At 36.9% G+C, this 16,125-nt stretch overlaps 1 protein-coding gene across 5 annotated transcripts in view; it reads right to left on the minus strand.

Moving 5' to 3' along the window:
• Positions 1–466: 466 nt before the first annotated feature.
• The window catches only part of SEC23B (SEC23 homolog B, COPII component), a 41,505-nt gene continuing 25,846 nt past the window's right edge, over positions 467–16,125 (minus strand). For all 5 annotated transcript variants that reach the window (XM_077114877.1, XM_077114884.1, XM_077114881.1 and 2 more), the window contains 5 exons: positions 15,557–15,718; positions 14,427–14,513; positions 11,375–11,530; positions 10,928–10,996; positions 467–901 (listed from right to left, as the gene is read on the minus strand). In XM_077114877.1, coding sequence (XP_076970992.1) covers positions 812–901; positions 10,928–10,996; positions 11,375–11,530; positions 14,427–14,513; positions 15,557–15,718 — 564 coding nt within the window. In that variant the 3' untranslated portion in view covers positions 467–811. The remainder of the gene's footprint in view (positions 902–10,927; positions 10,997–11,374; positions 11,531–14,426; positions 14,514–15,556; positions 15,719–16,125) is intronic.

Below are 16,125 nucleotides of genomic sequence, written 5' to 3' on the forward strand. Positions count from 1 at the left end.
ATATTATCAACAACCAAAAAAACTTTTAAGGAAAAGATTAAAGGATAAGTCATGTTTCAGAAGGAGAGGGAACTATTATTTGTTTTAAGCTCTTTAGGATAATTTGTTTTTACCATGTAAATATACTCTATGACCTTAATTAAAACTGAGTATCTATTCAAGTGATGCTCAAAGACACATGTGCTGCCACTTGGTGAGAGCCACTTATGCTCATGGGCCACCCTTTAGTCTACCTGGGCTGTACTACCTACACGCAATGTTACATGCAAGTTCGGGACAATGCCACTTCAAACTGCCTCAGTGAAGTTTCATATTTTTCATGCTTTTCCTTGGTCTGTTAACATTTAGACAGTAATTGAGGATTAAGCTCAGGAAGTACCTCTTGGAGGAGTCACTGAAAAACACACTCTCATTCACACAGACACCTCAGGACCTCCAATTTGTATAAATGTTATTTAGCCAGTGCTTTCTTCATCCAGTTTATTTCCTTTATGATCATTATAATTTTGATTTAAGCAAGGTGACAAAATACATGAGCTCTGATTTTATTTGGACTCTAAAGTCAAGATACAAAAAGCACATAAACATCTACAAGTACCAAAACATCTATGACTTTATAATTTTATGGTATAACAAAGGGGCATAGATAAGAAATACAAATAAATTATACTCTAAAGAGTTACATACAAAATCTCTTTTACTATTTATTAAAATCAGCCAGAAAAGTGAAAGGAATGTTATTAAGCTTTTATAAACAATCATGAACATCATCTGACATGGTTTCCTTTGATTTCCTGGCCACCTCCCCGGCCTAACAGGCACTGGAGACAGCCAGCTTCTTCAAGTGATCCATGAACACCTGCAGGCTGACGTCATCAGTTAAGATGGGTGCTCCAGTTTCCTGAAATTTAATAATAAAGGTTGACTGGTAACATCTTAAAATCTGGTTAGAGTTCATGAGCTATTAAGACCCTTTCCTCTCAGAACATGCAGGTGGTGCCTGCCCCTCTGGCATGAGTACTCCCTGCTGCCCCCACCCTCTGCCTAGCCAATTAACTCTTTCAGTTGGTACATAATTTCTTTATAAAATCCTTCCCTGAAGCCATCTAGAGTACACTAACCGCCCCTATTCCCAAAAGCAAATTTTTGTAGTATGCATCCTTAAACTTTATCCCTTCTCACAGTTCTGATGACTTATTGAGTCTGGTTCCTTTATACCCTGCCTGTCATCTTTCCAGTCAATATGCCAGCAACAAGCTCAATACTCTTAGGTGCTCAACTTAGAAAAGCTTGATAACGATGTGTGCACAAAGAAGTAAATGAGTGAATCAGCATCCCAACTGAACAGGATGGATAGGTGTAATATCAGAAAATGATTATGATTTAATAAGTGTTAAGGGAAAAGAACTGACCCGACACCTTTATTTGTAGTAAGATTTCAAATTAGTTAAGAAAACAAAACGTCTATGTATATACATGATATATACATTTGATACTATTAAAAAAAAAATCCAGACATTAACTCTGGATAATGGCATTATAGGTCATTTTAATTTTCTTTGTTATTCTTCTTTTACATATTCAAATTTTCCAAATTAAAACTGCACTGCTATCATAATTAGGAAAAAGGTAATCATTATTAAGATGAAATAGACTTACTTTTCCCTATTCCTCCCACTAAGCACAACTAAAAAACTTGGACATGGTGCCAGTATGAATCTATTATGTACCGTAGAAAAGCAATGTTTAATCCTGACTCAATCTTGTGGTGGCAGTCATTTCTTTTAATCCTAATTCAATACTACAAGGCAGAACTTTTGATTATATTACCGCCACGGAGATGAGACAGGACCAACTGTGGGTGTGACCCTTTGATTAGATGGCAATGTGACTCCACCCATTCCAGGTGGGTCTTGATTAGTTTACTGGAAATCTTTAAAAAAGGAAACATTTTGGAGAAAGTCAGAAAGAACAGACACCTCAGAGCTGACAGAGGGAGAACCAACAGAGCCCACAAAGCCAGAGGTCTTTGGAGAAGCATAAAGAAAATGCTCCTAGGGAAGCCACTGAAGAAGCCTGGAGAGAAAGGTAGGAGATATTGCCATGTGCCTTTCCAGAAGAAAGAGAAACCCTGAACATCATTAGCCTTTTTGAGTCAAGGTATCTTTACCTGGATACCTTAGTTTGGACCTTTTTATAGCCTTGCCTTAATTTGGACATTTTCATGGCCTTAGAATTGTAACTTATAACTTAATAAATTCCCCCCTTTTTAAAGCCATTCCATTTCAGGTATTTTGTATTCCGGCAGCTTGCAAACTAACACAGATGCTATATACAAAGCAAACATAAGAAGAGTCTGAAAGGTGGAGAGAAGATGGCAGACAGATAAGGACCTCAACATTCAAGGAATGACACAGTGTTGAGCTTCTTTGGCATTCTTTTTGCCTCATTATTACAGATTTGGCACTGAATTAACTGGCAATCCAGAAACATTAATGAGTGTAGACAAAAACAACAAAAAGAAGGGCCTAATCTCTCTAGTCAAAGGACCAGGTATGTCTAGCACAACAGAAAACTGTTAGATGATAACCACTGTACTCCAGCCAAATACCTTAGAAAAAACTGTGGCTCTGTTCCACCTATGCCCATTCCAGAACAGACAAGTGGGGACCCTAACTTTCACCCTCCTAGGGTGAAACCTAGGAGGAACCCTAATGCCCCTGCCAAGGTGGTGTCAGAAAATGCAAGGTAGGTTACCAAGACTTTCATCCACTGGCAGGACAACAACAAGTCTCCTGCCCCTGTGGTGTCAGTGTAGTGTAGACCATATGGGAAGGCTGGACTTCCACCCCACCTGGCAGTAAGGAGACAACATTTCTTCACCCCAACCAGAACAGTACAACAGAAAAACCAGCTAAAAGAGAAAAACTGAAGATCTAGAGTCTCGTAACAAATACAAAAATGTCGAGTTTCCCTGGAAAATCACATCATAGCAAGAACCAGGAAGCTCTCAAACTGCAAGAAAAAGAGAATCAACAGATACCAATACCCAGATGACAAAGTTGTTATAGTTATTTGAAGACCATTTTAAATCAGCCATAGTAAAAATGTTTTGATGAGCAATTAGGAACATACTTGAAACAAATGAAAAAAAAAAAAAAAACAGCATCAGCAAAGAAATACAAAGACTCAGGAAAGAAATAGAAGATACAATGAAGAATCAAATGGAAACTCTATAACTGAAAAACCTAGTAACAGAAATAAAAAGCTCTGTGGAAGTGCTCACTAGCAGAAAGGGGACAGTGGAATGAATCAGTGAACTGGAAGACAGAACAATAAATATGACCCAATTTGAAGACTGAGTGAAAAATGAATAGGGCCACGGGGAACTGATATAACAAAATACCTAACACGTGTGACACTGGAATCCTGGAAAGAGAAGAGGAAGGGGTTAAAAATGCATGTGAAAAAAATCATGGCTAAAAATGTTCCAAACTTGGCAAGAGACATAAACCTACAAAATCTGGAAGGTGAGTAAACCCCAAACAGGATAAACTCAATAAAATCCAAACCAAGACACATCATATATGGAAAGTAATGACAAAGGAAAAACCTTGAAAGCAGCCAGTAATAAATGACATCTTTCCTACAGGGAAAAACAATTCAAATGCTGGTGAATTTCTCATTAGACACCATGAAGACCCAAAGGAAGTAGCAGAGTATTTTTTAACTGCTTAAACCAGAATCCTACACCCAACAAAAATATCCTTAAGGAATGAAAGGGAAAACAAGGCATGCCCAGATGAAGGAAAATTAAGAATTTGTAACCAGAAGACTACCCTAAAACAAAAGAACCTTGCTCAATAACAAAAAAGACAGACAATTCAATTTAAAAATGGGCAAATGACTTGAATATAGATATTTTTTCCAAAGAAAATATACTAATGCCCAATAAGCACATGAAAAGATGCTGAACACCATCAGACATTAGGGAAATGCAAATCAAAACCATGAGATATTGTTTCATACTCACTAAAATGGTGCAGCCACTATGGAAAACAGTTTGGAGGGTGTTCCACAAGACGCTAAACATATGACTTGACAACATGTTTATTTCTAGGTATATACATACCCAAGAGGACTGACGGCAGGGTCTTGAACAGATATTTGTACACCAATGTTCAGAGCAGCTTTATTCACAACAACCAAAAGGTGGAAGTAACTCAAATGTCCATCAGGAGATGAATGGATAAATAAAATGTGGGATACTTATATGAATATTATTCAACCCTAAAAGGAATGAAGTTCTGATATATGTCACTACATGGATAAATCCTCAAGACATCACAATGAGTGAGATAAATCAGACACAAAGGGACAGATATGATTCCACTTATATAAAATAACTAGAATACTAAGAGAGTTCAAATAGAGTCAAGAGGTTACTCTAGAGGCTACTCTTATGCAAGCTTTAGTGAGATATTTCTAATTGCCATGGTTTGCCAAACCCCAACCAACATCATTCCTGTTAATCCTAAAGAACACCTAGGGCTCTAACTGAGACACTACAAAAATTTCATGCACTAAGTTATACTTTGCTGAAACCTATAAGCACCAGAAGGTTCCTAGGCCAGATAAGTCCTGAAACACAGACAGGCCAGCCTCTCCAAGAATATTATCTAGTTCCATCCCCCATTCTATATTGTTGACACCTCTTTTCAATATGAAAAAGTTAGAATGGCCATAGCTCAAAGACCTCTATAGACTGGGAGTAGGATCGAAAGAGGAGGAGTGATAAACAGAGAAGACAGGATTTAATAAATGAGTACAACTGCTGAAATCACTATAATATTTCTTTTAGCTTCCAGTGTTTTGGAGTAGCTAGAAGGAAAAACCTGAAAATGTGAATGGTAACCCATACCAAACTTTGAAATCTATTCTGTAAATCATTGCTAAGATGTACTTTGAAAATTGTTGCTATATATATGTCATATTTCACAATAGAAAATGTTTAAAAAAATGTAAAAAAAAAAAAAAAAAAAGAAGGCTAGACTATGCAAACACATAAAGACAGAAAATAGAGTTACCAGAGGTGGTTGTCAGGGGTGGGGAGGGAATGGGGAGTTAATGCATCATGGGTTTCAGATGATGGGAGAGTGCTGGTAATGGATGGTGGTTAAGGTAGTGCAACATTATAAATGTGATTAATCCTACTTAACGGTATGCTTGGGCATGGTTAATATGGGAAAGTTCATTATATATATATATATTTCCATAACCTTAAAAAAAAAAAAAGAGCAACTAAAGAGAAAATGACAAATGCAATATATGATCCTGGACTGGGTCTAACAATGGAGGAGGAAAGATCCAAAAGGACATTTTTAGGATATATGAAAAAACTGGAATAAGACTGAGAGTTCTTTATCAGTATTAAAGTTCTTGAACTTACTGTATTTAAGATGGATACATAGGATAGTATCCTTGTTCTTAGCATAAGTGTTCAAGGAGCATGATGTATACAAACTACTCTCAAATGTTTAAAAGATAATAAATGAGTGGCTCGATAGAATGACGTAGTAAAATGTTAAAATTACTGAATAAGGGTACACTGGAAGGGGGTATGTTGGGTTCTCTGTATGGGTTTTGTATTATTTTTTGCAAAATAATTTGAAATTATTTCAAAATAAAAAGTTTTAGGAAAAAGAAGTAATTTTGGAGTATCAAGAAGGGATAAAGAACATGTTAAGAAAAAATATGGATAAATGCAATAGGTTTTCCTTCTCCTCTTGAGATTTCTAAATTCTGTTTGAGGGTTGAAGCAAAAATCAAATATTGATGTGAATTTAAACGTTCACAAAACAAATATTTAAGAAAGTAGGGTAAAGGAAAGTAAGGTTTCTAAACTTCACCCAAACTGGTAAAATACCTATACCACAGACTATGCTAAGTTATATATTATAATGTAACACTTAAAGCAACTACTAAAAAGGCTCTACCAAGAGATACACTCAAAAACACTATAAATAAATAAAAATGGAATTCTAAAAAATGTTCAAGTAACCGACAGGAAGCAAGAAAAAAGAAAAGAAAGGACTGAAAAGCAGAGAAAATAAACGGCAAGCAAAAAATAAAATAACAGGTGAACTCCAACATATCGATAATTACATTAAATACAAATGGTCTAAATATACCAATCGAGAAACTGGCAGTACGGATTTAAAAATATGACCTGATTATATGCTTGTCTACAAGAAATTCATGTCAAATATAATGATATAAGCATATTGGAAATAAAAGGATGGAAAAAAGATATATCATGCAAATATTAATAAAAGGTGGGAAAAAGCAGGAGTAGCCTTATAAATGTCAGATAAAGTAGAAAGACTTGGGCCACAAAAAAACCTCAATGGATTTTAAAGAACTGAAATCATACAGTGTGCTTTTTGATCAAAATGGAAAAAAATCAGAAATCAGTAATAGAAAGATAATGGAAATCTACAAACACTTGGAAACTAAACCACACAATTCTAAATAATCCATCAGTCAAAGAGAAAGTCACAAAGGAGATTTAAAAATAAAAAAAAAATTAACTGAATGAAAACGAAAATAAAACATACCAAAATTGGTGGAACGCAGCTAAAGAAGTACTGAGAGGGAAATTTATAGCACTAAATGCAAATATTAAAAAAGAGGAAACATCTCAAATCAGTAATTTGAAGCATCCACCTCAAGAGCGTAGAAAAAGAATAAAAATAAACCTAAAGCAAGCAGAAGGAAGATAATGATAAAGAGTAGACAAATAAAAAATTTTTGAAAGGTCGATGAAACAAAAAGCTGGTTGTTTGAAAGGACCAATAAAACTGACAAACCTCCAATGTGACTAGCAAAAAAAGGAAAGACATATTACTGATATCAAGAATGAAATGGGAGATTTCAGTTCACATTCTACAGATATTGAAAGGATAACAAGGGAATATTATGAGCAAACCTATAAATACAAGCTTGACAACTGAAATGAAATGGACTTAGGCAAGGAATTCTCAGACTTGACACCAAAAGCACAATCCATAAAAGAAAAAATTGATAAACTGCACTTCTTAAAAATTAAAAATTTTGCTCTGCAAAAGACTGTTGAAGCATGAAAAGATAAAGTACAAACGAGAGATAATATTTACAAACCATGTATTTGACACAAAGGACTAGTATCCAGAATATATAAAGAACTCTCAAAGCTCAAGAGTACAAAAAGCAAATGGTCCCATTACACATGGACAAAATACATGAAAAGAGTTTTCACTGAAAAAGTTATACAGCTAGCAAAGAAGCCCATGATAAGATGTTGAACTTCATAAATCAAAACCACTGAATCAAGTGGCAGAGACCAAGGATGCTGCTAAAAATTTTGCAGTGCACATGACAGCTCTTTCCAACCCCCAACAAAGAATAATCCAGTCCAAAAATGTCAGTAGTGCTGAGATTGAAAAAACATGAAATGGCCGATGTGTTGTAGTGGAAGCTAATGGCAGGACTTTCAGGAAAGTCCTTTGGTGACATTCCCCTTTATTATTCCTGGAATGGAAACATGATGGCTGGAACTCTAGCAACCATTTTTATAACAAGGAGGGAAACTCTGTGCTAAAGGTGGAAGGAAATGGAGTCCTTGACAATATGGTAAAGCTGCCACACCTGCCCCTGGATTGCCAAACTCAAGACTGGTTTTATATTAAAGAGAAAAATTTCTAATTTGTTTAAAAAAATAAAATTAAACCACAATGAAAAAGCCACTATATACCTATCCAAATGACTAAGTTACAAAACAGTAATAACACCAAATGTTGGTAAGAATGCAGAGAAAGCAGATCCTTCATTCACTGCTGGTGGAATCCAGAAGGATGCAGCTACTCTAACAGTTTGACTTTCTTAAAAAACCAAATGACCTACCAGATGTACTCCTGGGCATTTATAACAGAGAAATGAAGACTTCTGGTCACACAAAAACTTGTTCATGAATACTTAAAGCTTTAAAGCACCTTATTTCAAATAGCCAAAAAGTATAAACAACCCAGATTCCTTCAAAGGCAAATGGTTAAAAAAATGTCCATATGTAATACCATGCAATAGTACTCAGTAATAAAAAAGAATCAATGGATACATCTACAACCTGAATGAATCTCCAGAGAATTATCCTGACTAAAAAAAGCCTATCCCAAAAGACTAAATTCTTTTTTTTATTAATTAAAAAAATTAACAGACAAAAAATATTAACATATCATTCCATTCTACATATACAATCAGCAATTCTCAATAGCATCACATAGTTGCATATTCATCATTTCTTAGAACATTTGCATCGATTTAGAAAAAGAAATAAAAAGACAACTGAAAAAGAAATAAAACGATAACAGACAAAAAAAAGATCATACATACCATACTCCCTACCCCTCGCTTTCATTTATCACGAGCATTTCAAACTAAATTTATTTTAACATTTGTTCCCCCTATTATTTTTATTCCATATGTTCTACTCATCTGTTAATATGGTAGGTAAAAGGAGCATCAGACACAAGGTTTTCACAATCACAGAGTCACACTGTGAAAGCTATATCATTGTTCAATCATCATCAAGAAACATGACTACTGGAATACAGCTCTGCATTTTCAGGCAGTTCCCTCCAGCCTCTCCACTACATCTTGAACAACAAGGGGATATCTACTTAATGCGTAAGAATAACCTCCAGGATAACCTCTCGACTCTGTTTGGAATCGCTCAGCCATTGACACAAAAGACTAAATTCTATATGATGCCATTTCTGTAACATTTTCTTAACTGTATCAATGTCAATGTCCTAAGTGTGACATTGTATTATAGTTTTTCAAGATGTTACCATTGGGGACAACAGGTTAAAGAGTACAGGGATGTCTCTGTGTTATTTCTTATATCTGCATGTGAATCTGTAACTATCTCAATATAGAAAGTTCAATTTAAAAGCAATTTTAAAAATAGAGCAAAAGCATTTGGACCACCCAGGCTTCTAGAACCCAGAGCAGGAATGAGGCCTTATAATTCTGTATACTTAATATAATGCTGGGATGCATCTTAGACTGTGGTGGACTGAAAATTAAAAAGTAATGATAGAGTCTCTTGAGGGTCCAAAGGGAAAAATATATATATATATATGGAACTGTTAAATCCTCCTATCTGGGAAACCCTGGATACCATCTCAACCACTGGGGACTCCCAAGAAAATAGGCCAGGCCCTGGATTTTGAGGCTTGCCCTTATGAAGCTTGCTCCTGTAGGGCAGAAGCTAAGACTACCCATAAGGAGGCCTAGAGTTGCTTTCAGGAAGCCTCTTTGTTGCTCAGATGTGGCTTCTCTCTCTAAGTCCAGCTCTGCAAGGAAAACTGTTGCCCTCCACACTACATGATATAGGTCATCCATGGGTGAAAAATCTCCCTGACAACATGGGACATGACTCCCAGGGATGAATCTAGCTCTGACACCAGGGAATTAACAATGCCTTCCTGACCAAAAGGGGGAAAAGAAGTGTAATAAAATAAGGCATCAGTGGTCAAGAGAGATCAAATGGAGTCAAGAGACTATTCCGGACGCTACTCTTATGTAAGCTTCAGTTAGATATTGCTAATTGCCATGGTTTGCTAAACCACAATCATCGTCACTCCTATTGACTTTTAAGAACACCTAGAGCTCAAACTGAGACTTTGTAAAGGTTTTAAGCACTTGGTTTGCCTTCTTGGAGCATATAATTCCCAGAGGGTTCCTGGGTCACATAGGTCCTGGGGCTCAGGGGGACCAGCCTCTCCAAGATCATCAATTATGTCCCCCTATCCTTTGGTGTGGACACATCTTCTCAACATGGGGTGGACAGAATGGGCATTGCCCAAAGATCCTTATATATTGGGAGAAGGACTGAAGGAGGAGGAAGATTTATAACAGAGAAAATGGGATTTAACAAACAAGTATGGCTACTGAATCACTATATGAATAGTCTTTCTAGCCTCCAGTGTTTCGGAGCAGCTAGAAGGAAAAATCTGGGATATGGAACGGTAGCCTATGACAAACTTTGGGATCTGTTCTGTAACTACTTGTTGAAGTGTGCTTTGAAAATCATTGCTTTTTTCTTTCCTATAATAAAAATTTTTTAAAAATAGGGCAAAAGAAAAGGCTTATCTGAGAGAAACTTAAATGTTGGGAATAATTAAAGAAGACTAGAAATTCCAAAAGCAGCAGAAGCAAATGTTTCGCCACTGTAATCTTGGGAAAGAGAAAGCAAGATGGGAGGATTTGGGGCAATATTCTTGCGTTTGACCTTGACTGAAAAGCAGAAAAGAGAAATGAGACAAAATAAAGTGTCAGTGGTTGAGAGATTTCAAACAGAGTCAAGAGATTATCCTAGAGGCTATACTCATGCATTATATAGATATCTCCTTTTCAGTTTATGGTGTATTAGAGTGGCTAGATGAAAGCGCCCAAAACTGTAGAGCTGTGTTCCAGTAACCATGTTTCTTTAAGATGACTGTAAAATGATACAGCTTTCACAATGTGACTGTGTGATTGTGAAAACCTTGTATCTGATGCTTTTATCTGCAGTATGGACAGATGAGTAAAAAATATGGATAAAAAATAAGAAAATAATAGGGGAAAAATTACTGTGTTTGAGGATACAAACAGAAGCCACTGCAATGTTCTGTCCTCTGCCTGAACTTGTCATATAATCCTGTGCCTATGGAAGGGGATCCATGCAGGGAGTCCCAGAGCTATGTGAGTCAAAGCTTTTTTTTCCAGCAAAATACCCAAGTAATTCTGTCTCTAAGACCAAAGGGACCTGACCCAATTTGTGGTATTTAAAAACAAAAGGTTTAAAAAGTAGCATGGCCTCTTACCTAAATACTTGACAATTTCTTACCTGTCCTCCCCAAGCATATAGATTATTGTGTGTCTGAGATGGGTTTACTTTGGATAAAAGGAAGCGAGCCTTAAAAAAAAAAAAAAGAGATGAAAAATTCAAAGTAATGCTAACGTTACTGTAAAGAAAAAAATAAGGACACTTTTTACAACTACATCCTTGGCTAAATTAGAAATTTTTCACTGCATAAGAACCTTTATCTTTAGCTTAAGCCCACTGGCTCCCCATTTATTAGGGTTCCCAAAACATGAAATACATATTTTATTTTGGTAATTCTCTACTTTTAAATCAACATATTTTATCTATTCAATTAAAAACAAATAATTAAAAGTTCACCTATATGTGAATTTGTGTAGCTACATAAAATATTAACCACACTAGCTTCATAACCATAGAAATATAGCATATGACTAAGAGAACACTAGGGCTAGAATCCAGCTCACTCACCTGACTCCCTCCATGCTCTGTGTTAATATAACGTGGCATTGGGAAGCGGGCTTGCAGAATTTCTTGAGCATCGTCCAGTGGTGCCTGCAGAAGGTGCTTGAAGTTTTCATACTCAGGCATGTCCTGGTACCCAGCTTTACGCCACTGGGCTATTGTCTACACCAAAACAAACAGACCAAATCCATAGTGAAAAGACTTTAATGACGGCCTTCAGTTGGTGGTCCCACTGAAACTTCTGACATCCCACCCCCACCCCCACCCACAAGGACTTGTTCTGGTGAAGAAGTCTTATATCAACAAAATATGGCACACTAGGAGGAAATGTCTAGAAGAGGTGAGCTGAATGCAAAGAAGGCTACTTCATCAGTACTACTCTAAAAGAACAAGTGGGAACATCAGATGTTCTATGCATGGCCCTTGGTCTAGGATCATTACTGATGGCCTAGCTTCTGTAGGTAAGTGCCTAGCAGAGCAAGTGTTAGTACACTAAAAAAGTATAAAGTTATAAAATGTTAATTACTATTAGCAAACAATTCTTCCTAAGTTATTAAGGGAATTTGGAAACAATTTTACATCTATTCAGGACATTTGAAATAATTTTTAACGCAGAGACACTAGAAAGCAGTCATTCACTTAAACATGTACAAAAGAATTACAACAGATGAAAAACATCACCAAATGCAATGTTCAATTAAAGGGTTTCAATACAATGTTCAAATAAAGATGCAAATAGCTTAGAGGTGCCATTCCCTTCCTTAGGGCATGAAACCCTTTGAGAAAGAAATGGACTCACTCCTTGTGGTAGTTTGGAGCTGTTATGTACCCAAGAAAAGGCCATGTTCTTTTTTTTTCTTTTTTTTTTTTTTAAAAAAAACACTGCTTCATCCCAGAGACAGTGTACTTTATTTATTTATTTATTTATGTATTTATTTTTACATGGGCAGGCACCAGGAATCGAACCTGGGTCCTCTGGCATGGCAGGCGAGCATTCTTGCCTGCTGAGCCACCATGGCCCGCCCAAAGGCCTTGTTCTTTTAATCCATTCCTATGGATGAAGACTATTGCAGGTGGGACCTTTTGATTAGGTTATTTCAACTTAGATGTGACACCCCATCAAATGGGTCTTAATCCCCTTCCTGGAGTGCTTTATAAGAGGATAAAAGACAAAACTAAGAGACACAGTAGCTGAGAGATGAAATTAAGAGAAGCTCACAGAGAAAAAGCCCCTAAGAGGAGCTGAGAGAAGCCACTGAAGTTAGAAGCTGAAAGCAATGAAACCTGGGAGAGGACCAGCAGACACTGGCCATGTGCCTTCCCATGTGACAGAGTATATCCAAGATGCCAGCAGCCTTTCCTCAGAGAAGTATCGTCCTCTTGATGCCTTAATTTGGACATTTTCATGTGCTCAGAACTGTAAATTTGTAAGCTGATAAATCCTCATCGTAAAAACCAATTCTTCGTTGCTGCTCAGATGTGGCCTCACACTCTGTAAGCCCAACACTGTAAGTGAAATCACTGCGCTCCCCACTACATGGGATATGACCTCCAGGGGTCAAAGTCTCCCTGGCAGCATGGGAGATGACTCCCAGGGATGAGTCCAGCCCTGGCACCATGGGATCAACAATTCCATCCTGACCAAAAAGGGGAAAAGAAGTGTAACTAATAAAAGTATCAGTGGCTGAGAGAGTTCAAATAAAGTTGACAGGCTATGCTGGCGGTCACTCTTACACAGGCTTCAGTTAGACATTGCTACCTATTATAACTTGCCAACCCCCAACCAAAACAATTCCAACCAATCCTAAAAAACACCTAAGTCAATATATAAGATTCTACAAAGGTCCCATGCATTAGGATTACTTTCCAGAAATCTACAAACTCCAGATGGGTCCCTGGACCATATAAATCCTGAAACCTAGAGGGCCCAGCCTCTCCAGGAGGAGAGTTTCATCTCCCTACCCCATATTAATGAAGGCCCCTTCCAACATGAAAAAGTTAGAATGGACATAGTCCAAATACCCCTAAAGAGTGGGATAGAGGATCAAAGGTGATGGTGGAGTTATACAAAGAAGGTAGGGTTTAACAAATGAATATGACTGCTGAATCATTAAATTGCTATTTCTTTTACTCTCCAGTATCTTAGAGCAGTTCGAGGTAAAAACCTAAACTGTAGAATTATAACCCATACCAAACTCTGAAATCTGTTCTATAACTAATTGTTGTGCTGTGCTTTGAAATTTATTGCTTTTTCATATGTTATTTCTCACATGCACACACAAAAAAAGTCAACTGTGATGATAAAAAAAATATTTATTCCTTCTAGCCTCCTGTATCCTGCAGCAGCTAGAAGGGAAAAATCTGAGAGAGGACTGTATGGTAGCCACGACAAACTCTGGGTATCTGTCCTGTAACTACTTGTTGAAGAGTGCTTTGAAAACTACTGCTTTCTTCTTTCTTTGCTTTGTATATATGTTATATTATACAATAAAAAAAGTTAAAAAAAAAAAAGCCAACTCTTCTGGTATATTACATTCTAATAGCTTTATAAAGCAAACCCAAATACCCCTGAAAAATGTACATATACACCTAAGTTTGCATAACCTCAGGGGATTAGGACCCTTGGAAGCTTATCCACAGCCTAGGGATCCAGAGACCCACAGTAAGGTTCCTTGTGCCACATTAATTCATGAAAGAAAAAACCTAGCTCCAGACTTCCCCATGTTTATGTCCAACATAACCATGAAAAGACAGTAGTGGACAGAAAAGTTTACTGACAAAGGGTAATCTAGGCATTCCTGACAATTCAGAAAGTTTTAAAAGGACCATTGAAATTTACTTATAATAAATAATATTAAAATGACTAAATATAAAAATTCCTCAGAGACCTGAAAAAATATTTTATTTTCTAGAAAAAAGCCATTGTACTTATTATAATAAATACCATCAAGTAGATTTCCTAAGCACCAATTCTTATTTCAAGTGTTTATAAAAACCTAAATTCATAAATTAGAAGAAAGTAAGAACAACAGAAGAGAAATGAGCTGCATCATCTTACCTCACCGAGATAGATGACAATCTGGAAGAAAGTATCCATCAGCAAAATCCTGTCAGCTAGGATGCTGCCACTGTCCAGGAGCACCGGCTAGAGAAGAGAGAGGGGTGGCGTGGCTGTCTCGGCCCACATGGGCTGACCCCGAACTGGCCTCGAGGAAGGCCAAAGGTGGCGCCCAATGTGGCCGCCCTCACGCTCTGCAGGCCACCCCTGCCTTCTGCTCCTTCCCCAGAGGTCCTGGGGGGACTACAGAGCAGAAAGGGGCTCCCAATTATCTCCCATCATATGTGATGTGTCTTTTGTTCTAGGAACCAGAAATAATTCCAAACATTCTCAATTTTATGTTGGAAATGTATTTTATCTACTGACAGACTTGCTCTTGAATCTTTTACTGCTGCACATGAAGAAAAACAGCTTTTAATACAAGTTCTTAAAGTTTAATATAAAAATATTTTATTATAAAAGGAAAAGAAAATATAAAAGATACAAAATTTACTTTACTATGTGTTTTAGTTCAGTAATAAAGATAAAAACTAATTAAAGAAAATTTGTACTCAAGGACAACAAGATATTGATATTTTGGTTTGTTTTCAAATAATTTTTTCTTTTTACAGGCTTTTTAAAAAAGCATAATTTAGGCAAGCTTCTAATTTGATTTTTTCATTTAAAGTTACACTTATTTATTCATAAATGTTAATGTTTAATATAAGGATTTATATATTTTATTATGTTACATAAACAAATATTTCTTAGTACACTAATTTATTTTCCTATATCGAACACTGGGATTGTTTTCCAGTTCTCAGTTATAATCCATTTACTATTTCTTTGAACAGAACTTTTTCTGTATCTGGAGTGATTTCTACAGATATATTACAAAACGTGGAATTACTAGGTCAAAGTACACAAACACATTGAAAATAGAGTATCTATATATTTTAAAAATTTTTTACATGCAATCTTGCCTTCCACAGATAAAAGCTTTATATGTCCTTTGACTTCTCCTATGTAATTTTTTAATACTCAACAATATTGAGTACTTTTTTCTCTCTCTTTTTTTTGCAGTTTTGCTCTAAGAATAAATTTGCTAGAAAAAAATTATATACTACAGAAAAGAATTCACATGACCCTACCTCTGGTGGCCCGTGGAACGAGTAGGAATAGAGAATGGGCTGGATCATGATGAGGGACTGGGTCAGATCCTGCCGGGCAAAATGGTGCCGGTAGTATGACGACTCATCAGGGCTGCTGTTAAACACTTGAAGAAACGGAGACCTTCTAAGGTGGAACATGAACTGCAGTCACAAAGAGAAAGAGAGATGCAAATGGTGGCAACCTTCTGAGACACCCATCCTAAACCAGCCTCAGGTCTCAGAAACAGCAGGATGCAGACTTTACATCAAAGCCCTGACCTGGCAGGGTGAAGACAAAAAAGAAACACATTTCCTGAGTCACTGAGCCAGGCTAGGGACAAAATGTCTTCTCTCTAGAAGGTCACGGTCCTATGGGGAAAGGCACAGGCAAGGCAGTGTGCTCAGAGTCGCTGTGCAGGAGAGCACACAGGTGTCAGCTGCTAGGGCAGAGCAGGACAGGCTTCCCAAAGCTGTAGGGTCTGAGGATACATCCTGAAAGAAGTGCATGAGGTGGCCAAGGGGCTGGGGAAGAGAGGGAACCCATGGCATAACGACAGCATAGAAGAGGC

The sequence above is a fragment of the Tamandua tetradactyla genome, chromosome 1 (genome assembly GCF_023851605.1).
Source record: "Tamandua tetradactyla isolate mTamTet1 chromosome 1, mTamTet1.pri, whole genome shotgun sequence".
Classification (NCBI taxonomy): Eukaryota; Metazoa; Chordata; class Mammalia; order Pilosa; family Myrmecophagidae; genus Tamandua; species Tamandua tetradactyla.